The sequence below is a fragment of the Phoca vitulina genome, unplaced genomic scaffold (genome assembly GCF_004348235.1).
Source record: "Phoca vitulina isolate PV1807 unplaced genomic scaffold, GSC_HSeal_1.0 scaffold15, whole genome shotgun sequence".
In the NCBI taxonomy this organism is placed as follows: domain Eukaryota; kingdom Metazoa; phylum Chordata; class Mammalia; order Carnivora; family Phocidae; genus Phoca; species Phoca vitulina.
In genome coordinates, this window is record NW_022589718.1 from 40,861,537 (window position 1) to 40,873,504 (window position 11,968).

An 11,968-nucleotide genomic window follows, 5' to 3' on the forward strand; every position below is an offset into this window, starting at 1 on the left:
CAAAGGAAAGCCAAATTCATACCACAAGGAAGAACACTGAGGTATAGAATATGGAATAGGACAGTAACAAAACTTCTGGGATTTCTAGGTCCATGGAGTGCAGAGGCCCCACTTCACATGGGCTTTAATTGTGGTACAGGTGGTTTTAAACATCAGTGTTTATTAGCCTTCATCTTTGTTTAGAACTTTCCTGAGTGTGGTGGATATAAATTGTAATCTCTGTGATAGAGGAACTAGCAGTCTTTCCAAGGAAGAGAAAGTGCAAACAACAGAATAATAAATGATCACTTCAAGGCAGTGCACCTGCTCCCCAGGTTCCAGCTGTGTGGAATCTTCCTTCTTCCATTCTGGTTACCTTGGGCCCAGCTTCCTCAATACCATCCAAGTGCAGGTGGACCCCATCTTCCCAGTTTCTAAAAGCCTCAGGTGTGCCCTGGTGCCTATAGGATAGAGCTCCAGTTCCTCCTTGTGACAGGACAGGACCCCTGTGCTCTGGTCCTGGGCCACCCCTCCATCCTTACCTTCCATGTTCTTTGCCTCAATCCTAATGCTTCTCCAGAAGTGAAATTCTTTTAATTGTCCTTGGCTACTTTCCCCCTGACTCCCCCTTCCCCTCTTCATATTCTATGTGGTTTCTGGCCTCAGTTTCTACTGCTCATTTTCCTTTTACCTGAAATGTCCTCACCTCCATATCTTCTGTTCTCCACAGCCATCACATCAGTCCAGGGTCACTTCCTCCCAGGAGTGTTTCTTACAGGTTAGATCCATGAGCTCTCTTTTAGTGTATTGCAATTATTTGTTGATGTGTCCATTTTCTACATAAGATTGTAAGCTCCATGAGCATATGGACCGGTTTCATTTGACCTAGAATACTCAGCACCTGGCATAATATCTTCTATACACTATATACTTAGTGCATGATTGCTCAAGAAGTAAAGGGCTCTACTGGTCAAGGAGGTTTTATGGAGAAGATGAAATGTAAACTGGACCTTCGAATATTTCATAGTCAGAGCAGGCAGGGGAATGGGACCCTGGATTCTATGAAAAAGGCAGATGTGGCCTCGGGCATGAAGTACAAAATAGCGTGAAGTGAAGTCTCCCACCCACCTTTGGCTCTCAGCCATCCAGGTCCACCTCTTAGGCAACTGATGTTTTAGCCTCTCTGTATTAAAGAGAGCTTATATTTTATGTGATAATAAACAGAATATATGCTTATCAATCCTGCAGCCTAAAAAATAACATTGTTAGGATTTGGTATGCGTGTGTGTGTGTGTGTGTGTGTGTGTGTATAAATGAATATAAGGGGTTTGTTTCTGTATCTTTCCGTTATGCTCCCAATCATTTGATGTACTCTTACTGTTTTCAATATAAAACCCCACACATCACTTTGGATAGCATAGGAGATTTTCCTTGTAGGTACACAGACCCATTTTTAGATCTTCAAAATTCAATGACATGTCTTTGCTTTCATGGATGCCTCCCCTGCTTGGAACGCCCTGCCCACTCTCCTGCCTGTTGCCTGGCCAGCTCTTCCCTGTCCTGCAAAACTGAGCCTACAAACTATCTTCCCTGACCAGATTCTCACACCTCCTCTACTCCTCTGCATTTGGTCTCTGTTCCCACAGTACCTATACTTCCCGGCACTATCATTGATCACATTTCCACTATAAAATCTTGAATGACTTGATGAAACAAGCATTTAAAGAAGATTGTCTTGCTAAGGGAGAGGGAAAATTGGGGACTAGCAGGCCACACAGAGGTAACTGTGCTGAGATGGTCATGAAGGGGCTTTGAAGTGAGTGGTGTGTAAGGAGGAGGGAACGTGTGAGGGACATCACTGACTGGGGGTGGGGAACAGGAGAGGAAATTCAGATGAAAATGACTATGATATGGTAAGCTCAGTATCAAAGCAGAATTTTGTACCACTCACTTGTTTGGTTGTGGTTGGGAAGGATAGAGGAATTTGTGTTTGATCATGCTGATTTTGAGCTGAGAGTAGGGTGTGTCTAGCAGGCATTTGGAGGGTGTTGTTCAGGAGGAAGGCTGTGTGGGTGGTTCTACAGATTAGGATGGTGGATTCACTGTGTCACAGAAACACTGGGTTGAATTAATAGGGTGGAGGGCTCTGAAGACTGCACTGGTGTTTGGATGAACTCTCTGGAGCCATGGAGAACATGCACAATTAAGGACAGCTCCAGGAACAGGAGTTGGACAAGGAGTAAGCCACTACAAAGAGGGAGAGGTGAGGACGTGCAAGGGACTTTTGTTCTGGAGACTCACTCTCATCATTTTCATTTTAGCCCTAGTTTTCTTGGAGTTGGTGTAGGAGAAGAGATGCACCAGAATATCTCCCTTAATCTCTGCCAGAGAGCAGCTTGGATGATCCCCATGGAAATGGTCGCTCTAGAAAACCAAAATATCACAGAATTTGTCCTCCTTGGTTTCCATGACATAGCTGAGCTGCATCTCCTTTTCTTTATTGTGTTCACTGTCATCTACGTCTCCACTGTTGTGGGGAATATGCTAATCATTGTGGTGGTGGTTAGCTCACAGAGTCTCCACACACCCATGTATTTCTTCCTGGCTAACCTGTCTTTCCTGGAGATCCTCTACACCTCCACGGTGGTGCCAAAAATGCTGCAGGGCTTCTTGCAGGAGGCAGCCATCTCTGTGGCCGGATGTCTGCTCCAGTTCTTTATCTTCGGCTCTCTAGCCACGGCTGAATGCTTCATGCTGGCCATCATGGCCTATGATCGCTACCTGGCGATCTGTTATCCACTCCGCTACCCCATCCTGATGGGGCCCAGAGGGTGTTTGGGGCTGGTGCTCATTGCTTGGCTTTCTGGCTTTATGGTAGATGGACTGGTTGTGGCCCTAATGGGCCAACTGAGGTTCTGTGGCCCCAGCCACATTGACCACTTTTACTGTGACTTCATGCCTTTGATGGGCCTGGCCTGCTCGGATCCCAGCATCACCCAGATGACAATATTCATTCTTTCTGTGGTCTGCCTCACTGCCCCCTTTGGACTGATTCTGACATCCTATGCCCGGATCATGGTAGTTGTGCTAAGGGTCCCTGTGGGGAACCAGAGGCGAAAGGCTTTCTCCACCTGCTCCTCCCACCTGGCAGTTGTGTCCACCTTCTATGGAACTCTCATGGTTTTGTACATTGCACCCTCTGCCATCCACTCCCAGCTCCTCTCCAAGGTCTTTGCCCTGCTCTACACTGTGGTCACCCCTCTTCTCAATCCTGTGATCTACACCCTGAGGAATAAGGAGATTCATCATGCATTGCAAAGGCTTCTGTATATTAAGCACACCAAAACACCTGATTGAAGGAGAATGGTGGTGAATATTTTATTTGGACTTTGGATGTCTCCATTGGGGTGTCTTTCAGGACTTGTTGGGGAGGAAGAACTTTGTTCTATTTTGACTTTTCCCTTTGTAAAACATTCTATAGTTACTCAAAAAAGGATCAACAATTTTCAAGCTAACTTAAAATTTACTTTTATCTTTTATTATTCTTTTTAAAATAGTCTATGTATATTTAATAGAAAAAATAGATACACAAAAGTAGCAACAGAAAGCTGACCTGGAAATATTGGCTACTAGTATTGTGTGTGGATTGTGAAACTTTGTAATCTGGTTTTCCACTGGACACTGTGTCTTAAACATTATTCTATTTCAATAAGTATGTACTTATATACTCTTTTGGGTTTTTTAGAATGGCTAAACATGATTTGTTTAAATAATGTACAATTGTGGGATCTTTTTAGTTGTATGCAATTCTTTCACCATATGAATATAGTTTACATCCAGATTTTACTTCAATAAATCTTTAGAACTTCAATTGCCTGGTCTAAGGCTCTACAATATTTTTTAAAACTTAAAGATGAATGCATTTTCTTTCTTTCTTTCTTTTTTTTAAAGATTTTATTTATTTCACAGAGAGAGACACAGTGAGAGAGGGAACACAAGCAGGGGGAGTGGGAGAGGGAGAAGCAGGCTTCCTGCCGAGCAGGGAGCCCAATGCGGGGCTCGATCCCAGGATCCTGGGATCATGACCTGAGCCGAAGGCAGACGCTTAACGACTGAGCCACCCAGGCACCCCTATTTATTTCTTTTTAATTTCTTTTATTGTAGACAATTTCATATGAAATTGGAGAGAAAGTGGAGAGAAAATTATAGCAACCCCATGTAGCAATCATATAGCTTCAGTCTCTGCATTTGCCAACCCTGTTTCAAAGACTTATACCTCCTTTTTTTCTGCAAAATTTTAGAGCAGATTCAGATGTGTACATTGTGTAAGGACATATTCCACATGCAAATATTTACTGTGCTCTATGACTGGTAAAGACATTTTTAATTAAGTTTTAATTTTAATACCAGTATAGTTAACATACAGTGTAATATTAATTTTAGGTGTACAATATAGTGATTCATCATTTCTGTAGGTCACCCTGTACTCATTACGATGAAGTGCACTCCTTAATCCCCACCACCTAGTCCACCCATCCCCCCTCCCACCTCCCCTCTGGTGACCATCAGTTTGTTCTCTATAGTTAAGAGTCTGTTCCATGGGCACTTGGATGGCTCAGTTGGTTAAGCATCTGCCTTTGGCTCAGGTCATGATGCCGGAGTCTGGGGATGGAGCACTGTGTTGGGCTCCCTGCTCAGCTGGGAGTCTGCTTCTCCCTCTCTTTCTGCTCCTCTCCCCTCTAGTGCTCTCTCTCTTGCTCCTCTCTCTCTCAAATAAATAAATAAAATCTTTTAAAAAGAGCCTGTTTCTTGGTTTGTTTCTCTCTCTTTTCCCCCTTGGCTCGCTTCTTTTGTTTCTTAAACTCCACATATGAGTGAAATCATATGGTATTTGTCTTTCTCTGACTTATTTCACTTAGCATGATACCCTCTAGTTCCATCCATGTATTGCAAATGGCAAGATTTAATTCTTTTTGATGGTTGAGTAATATTCCATTGTATATATACACTACATATTCTTTATCCATTCATCTATTGATGGACAATTAGGCTGTTTCCATTTTGGCTATTGTAGATAATGCTGCTATAAACATCAGGATGCATGTATTCTTTGAATTAGTGTTTTTGTATTTATTAGGTAAACACCCAGTAGTGTGATTACTGGATCATAGGGTAGCTCTATTTTTACCTTTTTGAGGAACCTCCATACTGTTTTCCAGATTGGCTGTACCAGTTTGCATTCCTCAAACAGTGTAAGAGGGCTTCCCTTTTACTGCATCCTCACCAACATCTGTTGTTTCCTGAGTTATTAAATTTAGCAATTCTGACCAGTGTGAGGTTATGGTATCTCATTGTGGTTTTGATTATGAGTGATGTTGAGCATCTTTTCATCTGTCTGTTAGCCATCTGTATGTCTTTTATGGAGAAATATCTATCCATGTCTTCTGCCCATTTCTTAACTGAACTTTTTGTTTTCTGTGTGTTGAGTTTGATAAGTTCTGTATTGATTTTGGATACTAGCCATTTATCAGATATATCATTTGCAAATATATTCTCCCATTTTGTAGGTTGTCTTTTAGTTTTGTTGATTTTTTTCCTTTGCTGTGCAGAACCTTTTTATCTTGATGTAGTCTCAACAGTTTATTTTTGCTATTATGTGCTTTGGCTCAGGAGACATATTTAGACAAATATTGGTACAGCTGATGTCAGAGAAATTATTACCTGTGCTTTTGTCTAGGATTTTTATGGTTTCCTGTCTCATATTTAGGTACTTAATCCATTTTGAGTTTATTTTTTGTGTATGGTGTAAGAGAATGGTCCGCTTTCATTCTTCTGCATGTTGCTGTCCAGTTTTCCCAACACCATTTGTTGAAGAGACTGTATTTTTTTTTCATTGGATATTCTTTCCTGCTTTGTTAAAGATTAGTTGGCCATAGAGTTGTGGGTTTATTTCTGGGTTCCCTATTCTGTTCCACTGATCCATGTGTCTGTTTTTGTGCCAGTACCATACTGTTTTGATGACTACAGCTTTGTAATATAACTTGATTTTTAAAAATATTTTAATTTTTTTAACTTAAATTCAATTAACCAAGGTGTAGTACATCATTGTTTTTGATATAATGTTCAATGATTCATTAGTTGAGTATAGGGTAACTGGGTGATGGGCGTTAAAGAGGGCACATGATATGATGAGCACTGGGTGATATTCTCAACTACTGTAATATAACTTGAAATCTGGAATTGTATTGCTTCCAGGCTTGCTTTTCTTTTTCAAGGTTGCCTTGGCTGTTTGGGGTCTTTTGTGTTGTGTACACATTTTAAAATTATTTGTTCTAGTTCTGTGAAAAATGCTGGTGGTTTCTTTTTTAAAGGTTTTATTTATTTATTTGACAGAGAGACAGACAGTGGGAGAGGGAATACAAGCAGTGGGAGTGGAAGAGGGAGAAGCAGGCTTCCCCCGAGCAGGGAGCCTGATGCGGGGCTTGATCCCAGGACCCTGGGATCATGACCTGAGCCGAAGGCAGACGCTTAATGACTGAGCCACCCAGGCACCCCGAGAGTTCCTTTTTCTTTACATCCTCACCAACACCTATTGTTTCCTGTGTTGTTAATTTTATCCATTCTGACAGGTGTGAGGTGATAGCTCATTGTAGTTTTGGCTTGTATTTCCCTGATGAGGAGTAGTGTTGGCCATCTTTTCATGTGTCTGTCGGCCCTCTGTGTGTCTTCTTTGGAGAAATGTCTGTTCATGTTTTCTGGCCATTTTTAAATTGGATTATTTGGTTTTTTTGGGTGTTGAGTTGTGTAAGTTCTTTATATATTTTGGATACTAACCCTTTATTGGATATATCTGCAAATATCTTCTCCCATTTCAGAGGTTGTGTTTTAGTTTTGTTGATTATTGCCTTCACCATGTAAAAGCTTTTTATTTTGATGAAGTGCTAATAGTTTATTTTTGCTATTATTTCTCTTGCCTCAGGAGACATATCTAGTAAGAAATTGATACAGCTGATCTCAGAGAAATTACTGCCTGTGCTCTCTTCTAGGATTTTTATGGTTACCGGCCTCACATTTAGGTGTTTAATCCATTTTGAATTTATTTTTATGTAGGGTGCAAGAAAGTGGTCCAATTTCATTCTTCTGCCTGTGGCTGTCCAGTTTTTCCAACACCATTTGTTGAAGAGACTGTCTTTTTCCCGTTGGATATCATTTCCTGCTTTGTCAAAGATTAATTGGCCATATAATTATAGGTTTATTTCAGCATTTTCTATTCTGTTCTATTGATCTATGTGTCTGTTTTTGTGCCAGTATCATACTGTTTTGATCACTACAGCTTTGTAATATAACTTGAAGTCCAGAATTGTGATGCCTCTAGCTTTGCTTTTCTTTTTCAATATTTCTTTGGCTATTCAGGGTCTTTTGTGGTTCCATACAAATTCTTAGGATTGTTCTAATTCTGTAAAAAATGCTCTTGATATTTTGATAAGGATTGCATTAAGTATGTAGATTTCTTTGGGCATTATAGACATTTTAGCAATATTTGTTCTTCCAATCTATGAGCATGGGATGTCTTTCCATTTTGTTGTCCCTTCCTCAGTTTCTTTCATCAGTGTTTTATAGTTTTCAGAATACAGGTCTTTCACCTCCTTGATTAAGTTTATTCGTACATACTTCACTATTTTTGGTGACATTTTAAGTGGTATGATTTCCTTAATTTCTCTTTCTGCTGCTTCATTATTAGTATATAGACATGCAACAGATTTCTGTACATTGATTTTGCATCCTGAGACTTTACTGAATTCATTTACCAGTTGTAGTGGATTTTTTGTGGGATCTTTAGGGTTTTCTATATAGAGTAGCATGTCATCTGAAAATGGTGAAAGTTTTCCCTCTTCCTTACTGATTTGGATGCTTTTTATTTCTTTTTGTTGTCTGACTACTGTGGCTAGGACTTCCAGTACTTTGTTGAATAAACGTGTTGAGAGTGGACATCCTTGTCTTGGTCCTGACCATAGGGGAAAAGCTCTCAGTTTTTCCTCATTGAGTATGATGTTCACTGTGGATTTTTCATAGAACCACCCTTACATTCTGGGGTGAAATCCCACTTGATCATAGTGAATGATTTTTTTTTTTAATGTATTGTTAGATTTGGTTTGCTAGTATTTTTTTTCACTGCAACAAAACAATTTATTTTAAGGTACTCATTTCTTTCTCTTTTTAAATTATGTTTAGTTAGCCACTGTATAGTACATCATTAGTTTTTGATGTAGTGTTCAATGATTCATTAGTTACATATAACACCAATGCAAGGAGGGCACGTGTTGTGATGTGCACTGGGTTTGATAGTATTTTGCTTAGGATTTTTGCATCTATGTTTATCAGATGTAGTTATCTTTTTTTTTTTTTTTTTTTTTTTTTTTTTTTTTTGTGGTGTCTTTACCTGGTTTTGGTGTCAGGGTAATGCTGGCCTCATAGAATGAATTTGGAAGTTTTCTTTCCTCTTCGTTTTTGGAATATTTTGAGATGAGTAGGTATTAACTCTTCTTTAAATGTTTGATAGAATTTGCCTGTGAAGCTGATCTGTTCTATTGTTGTTTGTTTGTTTTGTGTTTTTTTGTTTTGTTTTATTTTTAGTTCCTATATCATTTATTTCTGCTCTAATTTTTGTTATTTCTTCTGCTGGTTTGGGGTTTTGTTTGTTGTTTTTGCTTCTAGCTCCTTTAGGTGTATGGTGAGGTTGTTTCTTTGAGATTTTTTTTTGCTTCTTGAGGTCTGCCTGTATTGCTATATACTTCTGTCTTAGGACCGCTTTTGCTGCATCCCAAAGATTTGGACCATTGTGTTTTAATTTTCATTTGGTTCCATGTACATTTGGATTTCCTCATTGATTTCCTAGTTGGCCCACTGATTGTTTAATAACATGTTATTTAACCTCCATGCATTTGTGTTCTTTCCAGAGTTTTTCTTGTGATTGATTTCTAGTTTCATAGTGTTGTATTCAGAAAAGATGCATGGTATGACTTTGATCTTTTTGAATTTGTTGAGACTTATCTTGTGGCCTAATAGGTGATCTGTTCTAGAGAATGTTCATTCCATGTGCACTTGGTAAGAATATGTATTCTGCTGTATTAAAATGGAATGTTCTGAATATATCTGTTAGATCCATCTGGTCCAGTGTATCATTCAAAGCCACTGTTTCCTTATTGATTTTCTGTTTAGATGATCTGTCCACTTATCTAAGTGGGGTGATAAAGTCCCCTACTATTACTATTATTATGAAGAAGAGATCCTGCAATGTCCTGCAGTGCAGTGTTTCCTGTTTTCCAGGACCTGGTCTTCCAGGGAGTGTCTCTGGTGTGAGTTGAATGTCTCTGTTGTGTTCTTGCCTCTTTTCCCTTTAATTCAGTTGTCTACAGTGGCTCTCTTTAACTGTTTTGGGCAGCATTTTGTCCCTGGCAGGTGAGTGTTGCATTTTAAGAAGATATACACTGGTGTGCTTGCTAATTGAGACCTGGAGCAGCTGCTGCCGGGATGGCCAACCTAAGTGTATCTGCTAAGGGCATGTGGGTGGAGCCTGCACTTTTAGCAAGGTGGGCCTCAGGCTTTGGGGTGGAAAATTCTTTTGAATAGAAATATGAAGTCAGCCAAACTGAAAGAGCACCTCAGATCTGTTTATTCTAAAAATGCATCAAAACAAGGTTTGGTCTTTATGTTTTTCATGTGAAAAGAAATCAGCTTGAAAAAGTTGGGGGCATTCAGAGACTAGGATTTGCTGCTTCCCAGAAAACCTTTAAGGTCAGTTTCAAATTGCAGACAAATGAAGACTGATGGAGAAGGTTTAGTGAAGGCAGGTGGCCTGGAAATGGGGCGGGTGTTTTATGGAAGAGCACTTACTGAAATACATCCTAAAAGGTCACATCTTCCAAGAATTCTTAGAATGGTTGGAGACTCAGCATATGACTCTAGTCAGAATGAAACGTGTAGCATAGGCTGTACCCATGTACAGGTTGAACCAAATGTAATTGTTAATATTCAACTATCTTTTGACCTCAGAACCAGTAATTTCTTATTATTTAACATAAACCTTTAAGGATAATTTAATGTGCACCCTTGAGCTCTCTCTCTCACCCTAAGATTCTTTACCTTCCAGCTTGCAGATGTGAAAATTCCCAGGTCTATCTACCCGATCTGGACACAAAATTTTGGGTCAGTGCTCTGTGTTACACCATCAGATCTTAGAAAGTGAGGAGGGAGTGTGTTTCCCTTTGCACAAATTCTAACACAGCAAGAGAGAGGCATTTCATGGATACCCATGTTCTGTGTATCTGAGGCAGAGTAGATGAGATCTTGCCCAATGAAGGATTAAAGAGGAAACATATTTTACAGTGAAAGAGTGAATTTTATCTGGAATTCCCAGTTGGAGATTTGGGGATGCATTAAATTTTTCAAAGGCAGAACAACTCTTATTGATATATACTTAACCTTAACTGAACAAACACAGGAGCAAGCCTCAGAGAAAACTCAGGCATGCAGAGTTATAGTTAACATTTGGATGGATAAAGATGATAGTATTGTCATTATTGGGACATGAATTTAACCTAGATTTCCAACTTTTGAAGGTTTATTTCTTTGGAGTGCCTCTAAAAATGGAAATGTTAAAAATATTCATCACTAAGACTGAGGTTAATACACTATACATTAAATCACATGGGATATTCTTTGGTACTATGTCAGAAAGATGGAGGGTTGGGAGTCTCAACGTTCATCTCCTCCCCCCAAAAAGAACAGAAATAATGAATAAAAAAGTACATACCAACCAAAATAACTCTGGCAAAGCTCTGTAAAATACTTTACTAGATTGTTATTACAATAAACGGTGCATCTATATCTAAGATTCAATGGTGGTGATGGATCACCCTTTCAAGACTTCTCACAATGACTTCTTCACAGCAGATGTTCAATAGATGCTGTAGACTTGGCTTATATTTTGTTGAAAGGTAATGAGGGAAATGATGGTGGTAGAGAGTAAAGGGTGGTGGTGGTGCTGGACAGGCATGAGAAGTGACTAGTGAAGCTACTGTCAAGTCCTTGTTTCAAAATTCCTGGTCACAAGTGTGGATCTTTACAAATGCACAATTCAAATAGCAAGACGCACAGGTTATAATTCTGCATTTTATTTTTTTAATTCAGGAGACATAATTCTGTCTTTCCCATCTTACCCTGAGCCAGGGTTATACACTATCAATAACAATGAAAGGCACTTCAGAAAGGGGTTCTTATATTTCTTCTCAGAAACCAATTCTTTTTTAAAAACATTTTATTATTTATTTATTTATTTGAGAGAGAACACCCTTGGGAGCAGGGGAAAGAGCAGAAGGAGAAGGAGAATTTCAAGCAGATTCCCCACTGAGCACAAAGCTGGACATGGGGCTCAATCTCATGATCCTGAGATCATGACCTAAGCTGAAATCAAGAGTCAGATGCTTAACTGACTGAGTGACCCAGGTGCCCCTCAGAAACCAATTCTTATATGTAAATTTTCTCTATATCCATATATCCTATTCCATCTTAACTTAATATTCCCAGGCCAGTCAAATTTCAGCATTGGTTCTGGTCCTTAGGAATCCTATAACATGTCCTCCAATGAAGCACTGAATGAACTAGGTGTTGAATCTTACCTACTACTGATGCTCTGGATTATTGTTACCCTCACTGGTTCCTGACTCCTTAGTGGACTTTTGACCTCTGTTGCTCACCTTCACAACATCCAATGGCTGGATTTCCTCTGATACCTTGTTGTCCAGAGCCATACAGTATCCAGCTAAAGGATGGACATTCAGGGAAAGAAAAAAGCCTATATTCACCAGATCCTGGGGACTTGGAAAGACTGCTTGGAGAGCCAGAAGAAGTGTGAACTCAGATTGTCCATGCAATATTCCTTCATTTCAAAATAACTTCTGAACCCATGCTGTGACAAGTCATTAGGTTG

The 11,968-nt window shown here is 39.6% G+C and overlaps 1 protein-coding gene across 1 annotated transcript; it reads left to right on the forward strand.

The window, feature by feature from the left end:
• Positions 1–1,929: 1,929 nt before the first annotated feature.
• LOC116638020 (olfactory receptor 11A1) lies at positions 1,930–3,336 on the forward strand. The gene has a single exon (XM_032413779.1). The coding sequence runs from the start codon at positions 2,149–2,151 to the stop codon at positions 3,334–3,336; it is 1,188 nt and encodes a 395-aa protein (XP_032269670.1). The 5' UTR covers positions 1,930–2,148.
• The last annotated feature ends 8,632 nt before the right edge of the window (positions 3,337–11,968 follow it).